At 43.9% G+C, this 14,730-nt stretch overlaps 1 protein-coding gene across 5 annotated transcripts in view; it reads left to right on the top strand.

The window, feature by feature from the left end:
* EP300 (EP300 lysine acetyltransferase) overlaps positions 1 to 14,730 on the top strand; it is a 136,075-nt gene that overhangs the window by 58,251 nt on the left and 63,094 nt on the right. For all 5 annotated transcript variants that reach the window (XM_075833531.1, XM_075833530.1, XM_075833528.1 and 2 more), the window contains exons 15-17: positions 4,677 to 4,862; positions 8,668 to 8,815; positions 9,739 to 9,857. In XM_075833531.1, the coding sequence (XP_075689646.1) occupies positions 4,677 to 4,862; positions 8,668 to 8,815; positions 9,739 to 9,857 (453 nt within the window). The remainder of the gene's footprint in view (positions 1 to 4,676; positions 4,863 to 8,667; positions 8,816 to 9,738; positions 9,858 to 14,730) is intronic.

Here is a 14,730-nt window from a genome sequence, read left to right as displayed (position 1 = left end):
ACCCGATCGCCGAATTTAAGGGGTTAATGCGCCGAAATCAGCGGCAAAGGACCGCTGGCCGGCAAGAGGGGAGTGTCAGCTGTCGGCGACAGCTGACCTCCCGATTCCCGGTGCACACTGTCGCCGACAGTGTGCACCGGGATTAACTCAGTAACTGTACGTCCTCGTGCGGGAAGTAACTTCCCGCAACGACGTACAGTTACGTCCTGGTGCGGATAGGGGTTAAAGCACATTGATTAGCCAGCACCAAATTGCATGTGAATTGTTTTGTAGGGCTTTTCAACCTCCAAACATTATACCACCCTATCTCTTCTGCAAATTTTTGTAAAGTTGTACCTCTATATGATTTTACTTTGTGGGGGTCCTGCCTAAGTCTATCCTACCGTTTTCTAACCTCTTTACGACAGCCATACGGCTATATAGGTTCCAACTGCCGATTTTTTTATTTATTTATTTTTCTCCCCGTGCAGGTGTCACATATATAAATGTCGGAACAGGTTTTAATGTGTGCAGTTCTGCTTCAGTGTAAGCAGTGCTGCACTTTCATGTCTGCCGGGGCTTTGAGATGCCTGGAATACACCCCCTTGTAGGTAGCGGCACACTAAACCCCCTTGTAGGTAGCGGCACACTAAACCCCCTTGTAGATAGCCGCACACTAAACCCCCTTGTAGATAGCCGCACACTAAACCCCCCCTGTAGACTGAGCGCGCTTCGTAAGTTGTATGTGTCAGGTGTGTTTTACAGCTGTTCCTGGCCATTTAACCCCTCAAATTCTGTGGTCAATCGCAGCATCTAAGGCGTTGAACGGAGTGGGGCGGCCCCCTCCAACACCTCATCGGCCCCTCTCTATGCGATCGGAGGGTGCCAATGGTTGTCATGGCAGCCCAGGGGCCTATTGAAGGCCTCCAGGACTGCCTTCTGTCTGCCTCTGTTAAGGCTTAACAGAAGCCTGTAAAAATGACAATGCAATGCAATTTATTACTATTGCAGTGTAGTGTACCAGCGCCTGGTGGTGCGGGCCTCTGCTTCCGCTATTCACAGGACAATGTGGCTCAAGGCTTGGTCTACTGATTCTGTCTCCCAACACTTCCTTACCTCTCTCCCTTTGTAGGTTTGCCGCTTTGAAACTGTTAGATGAGAGAATCTCAGAAGCACCCATCTTCCTCAAAATAGTCCTAAGTGCACTACTCTGGCCAAAAAGGCGGGATTTCTTTCGTGGTTTCTTCAAGACCAATTCCTCCAGATCGCAGCCTCCACCTGCGAAGGTTCGAACTGGCAAGGCCACTTCCGCCTGAAGGTATAGATGCTCTGCTTCTTCTTGGGATCATCGTTCTGGTACCCTCAAGCCAAAGTTTTCAAACTTTTTTGTCCCGCAAAGGAACCGCTCGGTTTGGCCTATTCTTGATCTCAAGTGTCTACACGCATGTACAGATCTGTCATATCAGATGGAATCTCTCCGATCTGTCAACAATTCCATGGAACAGGGGGAGTTTATTCTGTGTACGTCAAGGGTGCGTATTTGCACGTCCCTATCTACATTACCCACCAGAGCGTGCAGCGCTTTGTGGTACTGTCTCGTCATTACTAGTTCGTGGCCCTTCCATGTGGTTTGGCCACTGCCCCGAGTATTTACGAAACATTTTCTGTCGTGATGACATGCCTTTGCACCAAGAGGTGTCTCCCCCTGTACCTGCACGACATTCTGATGAAGTCTCCCTCTAGGGTGGACAAAGAGATGGCTCTCCAGATCCTACTGGACACGGAGTCGGTATCGTTGGATCCGCAACCGATCCAAGTCTTGCAGGTCTCCATCCCAGCAGATCGTTTTTTTGGGGGTCGCCTTCGACACTCTCGGCGAAGGTTTTCATTCCTCCGGTGCGTCTCTTAATTCTTCGGGACATGATCCATTCCTTACAGGCGGTTGCGCCGACTACACCACACCTCTGCATGCGGGTTCTCAGGACTATTGGGGCCTCACTCGAGACCATTCCATTTGCGCAGTTCCACACACGCCCTCTGCACCGGGCAATCCTCTTTTTCAGTGGGACCGATCCTCGCAATTGCTGGACCTGAAGTTCATCCTTCCACTCTCACTTCTCAGCGTGACAGGGATATCCGAGGCTTCCTGCATTCTGGCCTGGGTGAAAGCTCACGTTTCGGCTCACGGTGGTGCACATTCATGGGGTTGACAGTTGGGGCACAGATTTTCTCAGTCACGAAACTGAATTCCGGGGAGTGATATCTTCACCAAGATGTCTTAAACCAAATTTGTCAATGGTGGGGTGGTGCGGACGTAGAATTGATGGCCACCAGGTTCAATCCACAGATCTCCTGCTTCATCTCCTGAGACCCGTTTTCCCCCCACTGCCCCTTCTGCCGCTGCTCTTCCAGCGGCTCAAGGCAGAAGGGATTCCTACCATTCTGGTAGCCCTGGATTGGTCGCGCTGCTGTTGGTATGCGGACCTCGTGCCCCTGTTGGCAGACGTCCTGACATTCTTTCTCAGGGATCCCTCTTCCACCGGAATTTAAGGTAGCTACGTTTAACTACGTGGCTGTTGAGGCCGCCATTCTGAGGGTTTGTCGTTTTTTTGTTTTTTTTATTTATTTTTTTGCAGTGTTAACCTCAGAATGCTTAAGGCTAGGATGCGTTCTTCAGCTTGCATTTACCATCCTATATGGAAGGCCTACCTTTGTTAGTGTGAGGATCGCAGGCTACCCCTTCCGTTTTTTTCCTTGTCTAGAATTTTCTCCTTATTGCAAAGTGGTCTGGATCACAGTTTGGTACTCCGCTCCCTGAAGGGGCAGATGTCTTGTCTTTTCATCTTGTTCCTTCGCCCATTGGCGTTTAAAACGGACATTAAGACTTTTTGCAGAGGGTGGCTCATGTGGTCCCCTCTTATCGTCCCCTGATCCCCTCTTGGAATTTGAGATCTGAATTTGGTCTTGAATGTCCTAGAATGAATTACTTTTGAACCCTTGCCAGAGTTCTTTGTTTACTGTCCTGTAAGGTAGTTTTTGTAGTTGCCATCCGGAGGTTGTTCCACATGATTAAGGATATTGTCTTGCCAGCTTTTTGTCCTTCTCCAAGTCATCCAAAAAAGAGCGTTCCCTCCACAACCTGGATGTCGTCCTCACCCTGCAATTTGACTTTCTGTCACTGCTTCCTTCAGGCGGTCGGCTTCCCTCTTCATCCTTCTGTAGGGACCCAGGAACGGTTTAGCGGCCTCCAAGGCCACCATTGCTCACATGATTTAAATGATTGCGAGTGGAGTTTGGGGAAAGGTTCCCCTTTCCGGATTACGGCCAACTCTACCAGAGCAGTTGGGGCTACCTGGGCTGTGCGTCATTAGGCCTCTGCCCTTCAGTTGTGCAAGGCGGTCATGTGGTCTTCTCTGCACACCATTGTCCAGTTCTACCAGTTGCACCTTTGCTTCTGCAGACTTTTTCCTGGGTCGCAATGTCTTGCAGACACCTGTGAAATAGCTGACCATGTCCTGTGTTCTGTTCCCACCCCTTTTAATTATTGTGCAATTATCATATCCTAAAGTAATTTGCAGCTAAGCTCTAGGGAAACTACAATCCAAAATGTATTTAAAGGGGTTACCACAGTGTTAAATGTTGCAATATAATTCATCATTAAAAATTAGTATTGGCCTTATGTTACAAAAATGCTTCAGTTGCGAGACAGTCCCTTTACTTTATTAGGATGGCACCCCCTTGTGTTCAATCTGTATAGTAGTGTGCACATCCTCCTACTGAGCTGATTGAGGGAGGACGTTCCATTCTCCACCAGCTAATAGAAAATACCTTCTCTGTGTGTCAGTAAAGAAGTTGAGAAGAAGCATTTATTCAGAAGCACTGCTTGTATCGAGGCTGGAGACTCACACAGTGAAGAAAACACCAAGACCCAGTAGTTTTGCTTAGATGAAGAGCTTGCGTACAGCACTGATCACATACAGGGTTGAGCTCTACCCTCTCCTGCTCCTCCTCTCACTGTAATCCGCAGGCTCTCCCTCTTCTTGAGTTATATAGGGCTGGGGTCTCCCTCTATAAAGACATGTAATGGTGATCACTTGTAAAGCTTCTCCTAGTGCAGAGGCAGTGGAATAGAACAATCTGCCTATACAAGCTTAGGGAGTGGCAGGGGCTGCAGCAGAAAATAGATGAGCAATGAATAGGTAGATCCCTAGATCCATGTAAGATACAATGTGTATGTCCTCTACATTAAAGGGGTTGTCCGGACAACTGATGACCTATCCACAGGACAGGTCATCTGTATATGATCGGTGGGGGTCTGACACCTGGACCCCGCACCGATCAGCTGCTCTGCATATTTGCTTTGCAACATTGCCTGTTAGAGGGAAAAGCGTAGACTGAGAAGAGGCGTCATTTTTGTCTGTGTATAGTAACCTCCTAGGTGTTACTTTATAAAACCGTATTTGTGTTGGATCTAGCATATGAGATGAATGCTACACTGACCCTAACCTGTCCTCTGAACTACGGCTGAAAAGTATGCCACTGCTATCCTACAGAAATATTGTAGTGGTACTTTCCATTCTTCTGCATGAAGTAGAAAGCAGTGCAATATGAAAATGGTGAAATGTTATCAAAATATCTGATATTTACAGAAGATAAGTGTCCCTTTAACACACAGTAATTAATTCTCTGTCAAACAGCTTTCACAGCAGACTACGGTTATGGAAGGACCAATATCCAATCCACCATCCGCTAATAGTCCTGATATGAGTTCGCAGCAGCCTGCTAGTGAGCAATTGCTCCAAGAAGAAAAGATGGAGATTAAACAGGAAGAACCAGAGGTGGAAGCAGAGCCAATAGTTGAGCCCAAAGAAGAGAAACTTGAGGTAAAGCGCGTTGTTTTGTTGTCTTATGCACAGATTTGAAGTGAGCTGCTGATCTGCCCGATTCAGCCCCTTTCTATGCAACTTTTCTAGCAAGCAGAGTTACATTGACCTGCTGCTCCTAAGGTGAACACCCATGTATAAGAAATAGAATTCTCCAGCGTCCATATATTACATTCTACTGGGATGGAGTCTGACATTGTGAACTTCATGCATTAAACTGTAGGTGGTGCAAATAGCATCCAGTCCAGGTAACCTCCTTCATTTTATACATTAAAGGGGGTTATGTGGGGGCCAAAAATGATTAGCAGTATACTCCCTGCAGTATGTGAGTACACTGCTAATATGCATTCTGATCCCTCGTCGCGCTGATACGCTGCTGAGGGACTGAGTCTGGTTGCACAGCTGCCTTTGACGATACGACTCTTCATTATGTGACCGGCCCCCCCTGTACACTCTGTACAAGAAGTAGTACATCGATTACATAGAGTACAGCAGGGCCGCTCACGTGGCGGAGAGTCGGATCGTCATCAAAGGAGAATGTGCAACTAGACTTTTGGTCCCCTGGCAGCGCTATAAAAATCTCAATCATTGTGACTGGGGACTGGAATGTATATTCGCGAGTGTACTCTCATGCTGCAGTGAGCTACAACCTAACTGGGTGTTATCTGCACTGATTCTGCTTGTTGTCGTTTAGGCAAAGATCGATACTGAATTTGTAGATGGCTTACTTCTCTAAGGCTCGGTTCACTGTTGCGTTTTTATTTCCATTTCTTTTTACTCCGCTAGTGATCCGAACTAATCAGTCACCCAATGATCTCATTAAAAATCCTGTTAAAAAAATCCAATTAGTTGAAGGGATCGATGCCGTTTGAATTGTGTAGGAAGGAAGTACAGTAGTATTGGTTATACGCCTTTGAATTGGCTCGTCAGAAACTGACAACATGCTGTAATAATTGTCAGTGTGTTCGGTCTGTCAGTGTGAAGTTGCTGAGACGCTTATTCAAGTGACAACCAATATGGCTGTACTTCTTCCTTCCGGTTTCTATTGCCAAAATTATCACTGCAGCTGATTTGAGAAATCAAAGTGTCTTAAGTAAAAGTAACACCGTTACTAGGCTGTAATTCCTGCTTTTAACCTCTTAATGACCAGCAACGGATATACCCGTGTGGGTGCAAGTTCCATTTTTCATTCAAAACTATTAGATTTCTTTGGAAATGGGGCATGGCGTAAAAAAATAAATAAATACGCAGAAAACATTGGCAAAATTGCCTAAAAAAATAAATAAATAAATAATAAAAGCTAGTGAATAAATTATATGTAACACAAAATGGTACCAATAAAAACTACAACTCATCCTGCAAAATAACAAGCCCTCGAACAGCTACAGTGATGGAAAATGTAAAAAGTTATGGATCTCCGAATATGGCGACACAAGAATTTCTTTTTTCCATAAAACATGTTTTATTGTGCTAAAACGTAAAATAGACTGTACATATTTGGCATCGCCGCATTTATACCGACCTGTAGAATAAAGTTACCATGTTATTTTTACCGCACGGTAAGAAAGGAAAAACCCCCAAGAAACAGAGGCCGAATTGCTGGCCCTTTTTTTTTTTTTTTTAATTACCTTTCATAAAAAATGAACGCGAAATCAAAAAATTATATGTACCCCAAAAAACAGCCCCTATACCGCTATATTGAAAAATAAAAGTTATGGCTCCTGGAATGTGAGGATGAAAAATGGTTTGGTCATTAAGGCGTTAACTTCTGATTTCTAATTTTAGCTTTTAAATTAATTGCTTTTTAACCCTTTCAGGGCATTTTGTGCAAACTGGTAGCTGGGACGTTTTTCACACTGCTGACATTCAAATGAAACCTGAATGAGTAAATGTATTTAAGTTTATTACACCCTAATGCCCATATATCTTCATAAAGTAGACACCTAGCACTTCACACTCACTGGTGACTTCATGTCGTTTTTAACCAAAGTGTAATGTTTAAGAAAATCTATACATAAGGGAGGCTTCACACACCGCGTTTTTGGGATAAACGCCACGTTTTTTGAGGCAAAAATAAAAGCATCTGATTCACATGATTTGCCACGTGGAAAAAAGCAAAAAAAAAAAAACAAAACACACGATTTGCAAAATCACCATAAAGAATGCATGTACCATTTCACACAATGTTTCTTTAGATGTTTTTTTTTTTCTTCCCAAAAAATGTGGCACAAGGTATGTGTAACAGAAGTCTAAAAATGGCTGACCTAAGCAGAGCCTTAAATGCACACAACCTTGTAAAAACACTTAAGACCCACACAATTTCTACCTGCTAGTTATGGCAAATAAGTCTTTTAAAACACCGGAATTAGATACTTGAAAGTGAGTGCCCCCTTAAAGACCACTTCTTTCCTAAAAGCAGAAATCTTGATGAAAGTCCTACAAAGTAGTTTAGTCATGACCAACTTAAAACAACTTTATTTTTATTTTTTTTCCAAACATTGCGGGATTAAAGCCCCAAAGTGAATGTCCCAAAATGTGCATCATTTTGAAAGCAAAGACAAGCTGTGAATGTTGTAAAAATATCTACTCGGTAATTTACATTTATGTCCATCTTCAGACCATGCATGATACTGTATTCCCACACCAACAAGAACCAGTAGTGTGTCACACAGACAAACTGTTTCTAAAGTGCTTCACCTGTAATAGGGTTTTGGGGTACAGAATTTTTGTACCCTAAAAGAGACCTTTTCAATTTAGTTTGGTGGTTAAATTGGGGATACCCAACCTTTATCCTTGGGAGTATCACTCTTTTTTTTATTTATTTTGTGTACTCTGCTATATCTTAGTCAATTGAATAAAAGATTTATGTTTTAATGTTTATATCCTCTTTTCCCAACCCCCCCCCCCACTCTTCATCCCTCTCGAATTAGTTTGAGGTTGGACCCCCACAATATGTTTTGTTATGCTTTTTTCAACCATATAAATTATGTAAATATGAATGTCCCTTTTAATAATTGCGTTTTTGACAGTTAAGGGGAAACTCGTACCTGCAAATATAATTCTTAGGTTTGTTCCAGCTAGGTAACCTGTTCTCAGAATGAAACTTACCCCAGCTCCTCTAAAGGCGGAATTTAGACAGGATGATTATTGGGCTCGATCATCTGCTGGTCGTAAAATTTAAGTAAAAGATTATCGTTGTCTGCAGCACGTCTCCCTGTGTAAACAAGGAGTCGCGCTGCTGACATGATGTATGGGGACGAGTGATCAGAGTAACGACCGCTCGTCCCCGTCCATAGCTCCGCGTGACAGGAGCAAACGAGCGCCGATCAACGATGGCTCGCTGCACCGGCCGAGTGTCGGACGGTGTAAAAGGGCCTTAACACTGACATCAATATGCCTTAATTTGTATGTGTGTCAACTCTTATTTATAGTTTGCTATGATAGTCAAGTTTACTATTCTATAAGGCTCTGTGCACTCCATGTGGGGGTTTCCGTCAAGCTTTGGGTTATTTTGACAGTGTGAATAGTGCGCTCTGCAACGCTATTTTTGTTACGAAATTACCGGAACTTTGGTGGATACTACTATAGTCAGTGGGGTCAGTTCGTGCCAGTTTGGATCCATTGGAAATCTGTTCTGTCACCGCGTCATTGTTTACATTACAAATTGGAGCCATGACCCCAGGGGGGAACAAAGTCTTAGAGTACCAATTGAACAAACAGGATCCCAATTGTATCGCTTTTGCCATGGTGATTGCTGTGTCCCCGGTATGATGATACATTATTTAACGATCAATATCTTTAACAGGAGAAACCTGACATTAAATCTGAAGACTGCAAACCTGAGCCAATGGAACCTGAAGAAATGAAAGATGTAAAACCAGAAGTAAAAGAGGAAGATGAAAAGCCAGGCACACCTGCTGCACAGTCTTCTCCTGGACAGACCAAAAAGAAAAGTGAGTTTTAAGTTTGTGTGGGGAAGCATAACCGCCTATTGATGTTCTGGAGGCTTAGTAGAAGCCCTACAAATGGGCTCAAGTTGATATTTCTCCGTTAACAATTAAATTTTTTTTTATTTTTTTTTGCTCTTGACATTTAAAAATGAATGTTGAGAAATGGAAAGCATTGAGGCCGCTGTGATGCTATGGTTGCATATAAATTAAATGCATCTGGGGACAGCATCAAGAAAAGGACTTCGGAGGAATGGGTTGCAGCATCTGCAAAATCAAATGAAATGTTAGGTTGCATAAAGAGACCCAATACTTGATCCAAATATAAGATGGCCCTCTACAAATCCCTTGTAAGACCTCATCTTGTATATTGGACGAAGATTTGGGCTCCAATTTGTAAAAAAGAATGAGTTGGAGAGGATGTGCAACTAGAATAATAAATGGAATGGGTGTAACACAAATGCTGGAAAAATTAGGTTTGGTTAACAGTGAAAACAAAGGCAGCTTAGAGAGACAGACGGCACATGCAGATTTCTTTAAATATATAGTCTAACAGATTATAGGTAATACCATGCGCATGTAGAGGCATTGGATGGAAAATAATAAATTGATCCGGAGAAATGGTCGCCCTTTGTGTGGTCAGGAAAGTTAAATTTATTTTTATTTTCTTGTCTTTTTACTCTCCCCGTGCGGCATTTTCTACACTCACCCAGGGGCCTTTGTATTGCTTTACTTTGTAGCAAAGAAATGTTGTGAAATGCTGAACTTGATACACATCTATGTTCTTTCAACCTATGGAAAAAAGTTAACGCTTTTATGCTTTGTTTATTCCATTATATGGTATTTTTGCTTTTTTGTATCCACATATTGGGATTTAATTCCTATTAAAATGCTAACTTTTTTTTTTTAATTTTTCCATCCCTCTAAAGTTTTCAAACCTGAGGAATTACGGCAAGCCCTCATGCCTACGTTAGAGGCATTATACCGCCAAGATCCAGAATCTCTTCCATTTCGACAACCTGTAGATCCACAGTTATTAGGAATCCCGGTAAGCTTAATCAAATCAAAATTTATCCTATCATTCTGTTATGGTTTGTACAACTTCATGCTGCTATGGTTAGTCCACAACTACTTGCCAACCTGCTAAATGTAATTGAAACGAGGCTGAATGGAAGGGAATGTGAATGCAAATTCAGACTACAGAATTGTTGTTGACTGTTACCATGGAGATGTATAGATCTGCATAGATGCTGTAGACCGCTTTTTGTTTGTGTCATTGGAAAACAGAACAGGGGTAATAGGCTGCTACCACTAGGAGGTGACACTAAGCATTAAGTGTTAGCTCCTCCTACACAGGCTATGCCCTTGCTCCAGACACTGAGCTAGTCTGTTTTAGCTTCGTGTTTGTAGGAGGCAGACCTCCCTGCTTATGCAGCAGTCTGTTTTTTTGCTTACTTTATTTCCTTCCTCCAGGGTTGGGAAACAGGGTTGAGTCATTGCCGCGCTGTGTGGAAGCAGAGGGCAAAGTTTTCTCTACACTTCTACTAGCCCATTCATAGCACGGGCTTGCTATGCTGGCACTTCTCGACACTGCAACTGACATTGAGATGCGGTTATTACAGGCATCAGTCAGAGAATTACCCCTTCCATGGATGGGGTAGTTATACAGATTACCTTCCTTAGTGGATTTTCCAGCACATCCATATAAGAATCTAACTTTTTATTAGCAACTCCTTAAAAAAAGAGAAAAAAGTGAACAGAGTAGAGAGAGGTTGCATGAAGCTTACGCATTTCAAACAGTCGTTCTTAATCATAGCATACGTCACTGTGACACTACACATTATTTAAACACCGTTAACCAATCCCGTCTCCTACAATACAGACTTCACAGGTTCCCTTAAAGAGAACCTTTCACCTGCCCATACATGTGCAGCATGTAATAGGTAGGGCTTCACAAACCCGGTCTCACTTGAAATAATTTTCCTATCTTCCTCCGTTATTTACAAATCGTTAGTTATATTTGGCGCCCATTATGTAAATAAGCCCCTGAACGGTCAATGGGGCGTTTCTATCTAACTAAAGGGCAAGGGTGCGTGATGTCTTCGCTCTGACACTGTCCAATCGGCTACGGACAGTGTCAGGGCGGTTTGCGCTGCGTTCCCTCCCGCGAGAGCACACGCAGAGTGCTCTCAGTCTGTGTGTGTTCTCGCGGAAGGGAACACAGCGCGAGCCGCCCTGACACTTTCCGTTGCTGATTGGACAGTGTCAGAGTGAAGAGATTCCATATTTTGAAAATAAATAAATGAACTTTTTTTTACACTATCGAAGCCCAACATCTTCGGAAAATCTAGACCAAATACATGTAGATTGGGAGAGTAATAGAACAACAATTTGGTTTTAAATTGGCATGTGGCTAAAACTTGAAAATGGGCCTGGTCAGGAAGTTAAGAACGACTGTTCGAAATGCGTAAGCGTCACCTAACCTGCACTCTGTTAACTTATTTTTCTTTTTTAATGAGTTACCAAATAAAGAGTTATTTTTATATGGATGTGCTGGAAAAACTTCTTCTCTGTGCTATTGTAGACCCTGTTTCTGACATGGCTGTGCAGCCACTGCTAGCACTAGACATCTACTTTACCCCCTTACGCTGGCAGACTGTGCTAAATGCTACGCTCTTTATCTGACGTATTTTGTGGGTTCCAAGCCGCCACATTACGCCTTCCAAAGGTGGAATATTTGGGCTTTTGCAAGACCTTGTACCTGTCAGGGCTGTTCAACTACTTCGATAACCAGACAGCCACATTACCCGCTTACATAGGCGATGTAATTTGGCTAAAGCTATACGCTGTATCTGACATGGCTGCATTGTTACTGCACATAAGCGGAGTTATTGCGCTATTGCTAGATAGTTCTTGCAAACCTTAGAAACGTAGAAACTTTTTATTTGATGTAGGCGCTAAATCCAAAGTTCTCTCCAGCAGTGCAGTCAAAGCTACAAGTAAGACTTGAGAACTCGGAGTTCCACTACAGGGAATTCAGTTCCTTACAGGTATTTTATCATGGGGTCATTGTTGATCCCTCCGCACTCCCTGCCAAGCATACCATCTTTGGTCCTGCCTACTCCCAAGCTGGTTCCTACTGAGTAGGACTCTGCATAATCCTAATTTCTTGCAGAGGTCCCTATCTGTCATGGCCTTCCTGGGTCATCTAACCGTTTTCCTTTCCAGGAGGCGGCTTTCTGCCCCTCGGTTTACAGGCCCTCTTTTTGCAGTAGTCCCTCTACAATGGGCTAGGGCTAGGTCAGGTACTCTCCTGGGTTATTAATTATCAACCTTCCTTGACAGGAGGTTCACCCTGATTTCCCCTTTGCAATAGGACGAGGCATTATTTCAAAGCAAAGTACACCATTTCTAAATAGGAATTATATGTCACACGGGACAGCCTAATCACTGCAGTCCAGGAGACGTTTTGGACCCTTCTTGGTCCGGAGGATTTTTTCCCCTTTCAGCTTATCTACATGTTTTTCTTGACCACTTGGTCACAAGTTTCTGGAATAAAAAGTACAAGCTCTCTGATGAGGTTTTCTCCCACTTTGGTAGAAGGTCTTCAGGATCAAGAGATCAAAGGACCTGCTTCATCTATGGAAAAACCGTTGATTTGTTGACTAACCAATGCTACTACTATCCCAATGGCAGACACTACCTCTTTGGACTCGTTAGGGCTTTTTGTCTGTCCCAGGCTGAACGAGACTATTTCTGAGACTCCTGGTGTCAAGAATTCTCACTTGCCCCAGTAGAAACTGCGGCACTTAGAGGACCCTCCGGTTATGAGAAGGCTCCTTCTTTGGGTCTCGTGGATCTCAGTTGCGTAGCCCTACAATCTAGGCTTTTCTGGGCTACAGAGATCTATTTAGATCCGTTTCTCCTGGCCATCACCCTGTGGACTTCCTTCCCCTCCACATCATACTGCTGACCCTATTAATCAGGAGTAAGATTCTCAGGGTATCTTACTCCAGTTCTTCTTTGGTTCATGCCAGGCCTGGCCTGGCCGCTCCATCCTGGATTTACAGCAGCCGTCGTTTTCAGGATCAGATTTTTCCGGTGAAGACTGTCACTAAGTTTTTTTTATTTTTGTGATGGATATCCGATCTCTCAATCCCAATACGTCCAGCTCAGCAGTGCTCTATCAGGCTTTCATCTGCCTGGCAGGTCCTCTTTATGTCCCCTGGGGTTACCCACCATGCTCTTGGCAGTTTTCCAGCACAGGAGGTTATCATGCCAGGCTTGGACGATTTCCTGGTACAGGCTTTCTCACATTTTGAAAGCAGAACAGCCTATAAATCAACATAGACACACTACAGACTGATTACTTGTCTTTTGGGGGTTCTTTTTCCATGAACACCGTCCCCCTACGCTCTGTGTCACATTAACCTGCTCCATCAGGAGATTCTGGCCCGCTCGGTTCAATTACCCTTTGCTGGAACAACCCTTTCTCTTCTCCAACCGTTCACCAGGGCCACTCTTGCTGGGTTTTTTTTCTGCACTGAGCAACCCTTTTCGAGGGGTATCCACTCGCTTTCAGTCTATGCCAACTCTGCTGTCTACTTGAACAATCAAATTGACCTATAGCTCAGCACGTTCCTATTGTGGGTTGAGAGTAGGGTTACGGCTCTACAAGTGGCACCAATTTTAGCACTGGCCTACTAGACATCTGATTTCAGCAGGAGATGTCTGGACCTAGGCAAGTCGTATTTTCATCCTTAGGCTGGTGTAGTGGATGTACACCCTTCCTCTCGTGCCTATTCTCCCTAGGATTTTCAGGTGGATCTCTGCTGAGGACGTATATCATCTTGGTGACACAGGTCTTGCCTTGACTAATCTGGTCTCTCACATCTCTCCTTATCGACAGTTTTTTTTTTTTTTTTCCTAGAGCCTACTTTTCTGCGACAACCTACTTTCTTGGTTTAGTCTCCTCCTAGCCCTTTGAATCACTACGTCTGGCATTGCGCTTTGTCAAGCCATAGCCCTGAGAGATCTAGTGGTTCTTGTAACGAACCTGGAGGTCTTGTTTACGCTGGTTTTGAGGAACGTTTCTATCCTCCTAATTTTTCATTGATCAGTTCTTTTATCTTTTTCCCAGCAGTGTTTGGATCCAGGGCTTTATGTTGGCTTCCTCTCTGATGCTTGGACTGCTCTGCAATGGGTCGCCCCTCGGCTCCCCTATATTTGGCTCGCAACTCTTCAGGACCTCAACCTGATCTATGAGAGTGACGCAGCCACCTCCTTTTTAGGCTTTTTTAACTTTCTGTGGAATGCTCTCTACTACTTCTTCTTGTTGCGGTCAAATCTGTCCTTGTGGTCTTGCCGCATGACATCCAAGGCAGAGTTTATTCCTTCAGCCCTGTGCCGGTCCTTTGTGTGTATGGACGTTACGTGTCTCTTTCCAAACTTTACTTTGTTCTGTGAGTTGGACGCTTTTGCATCCCTGGATGTCTTTGCCGGTCACTAGGTCCTGCAGGCAGCAGTGGATTAGTCGACCAATTGTGTAATGCAATATTCTTGTTCCCTCCCCCGAGGACTGCTTTAGGTGATCCCGTGGTCTGTGTTCCCCAATGACACAAACTTGAGAAAAGGATTTTATTTGAGTACTCACTGTAAAATTATTTTCTTGTAGCGTTTATTAGGGGAGACGGCATCAACCCAGTTCCGTTTTTTTTTCCTTGTTTTTGGGGACCTAATGATTTATACTGGTTCCTCTTGTTTGCGGTTCCAATCCCTCGAGTTTTAGTCTTGGTTTACTATTCACCTTCTGTTGGCTTCTACACAAAATGATTAGCTGAATGTCTGCAGGAGGGGTATGGCCTGTGTTGGAGGAGCTATCCCTTTAAATGCCCAGTGTCGCCTCCAACCATTCTCTTGCT

This window comes from Rhinoderma darwinii, chromosome 7 (assembly GCF_050947455.1).
Source record: "Rhinoderma darwinii isolate aRhiDar2 chromosome 7, aRhiDar2.hap1, whole genome shotgun sequence".
NCBI classification, from domain to species: domain Eukaryota; kingdom Metazoa; phylum Chordata; class Amphibia; order Anura; family Rhinodermatidae; genus Rhinoderma; species Rhinoderma darwinii.
The sequence above is the reverse complement of the archived record's forward strand: the minus strand, read 5'-3'. Positions and strand labels throughout refer to the sequence as shown.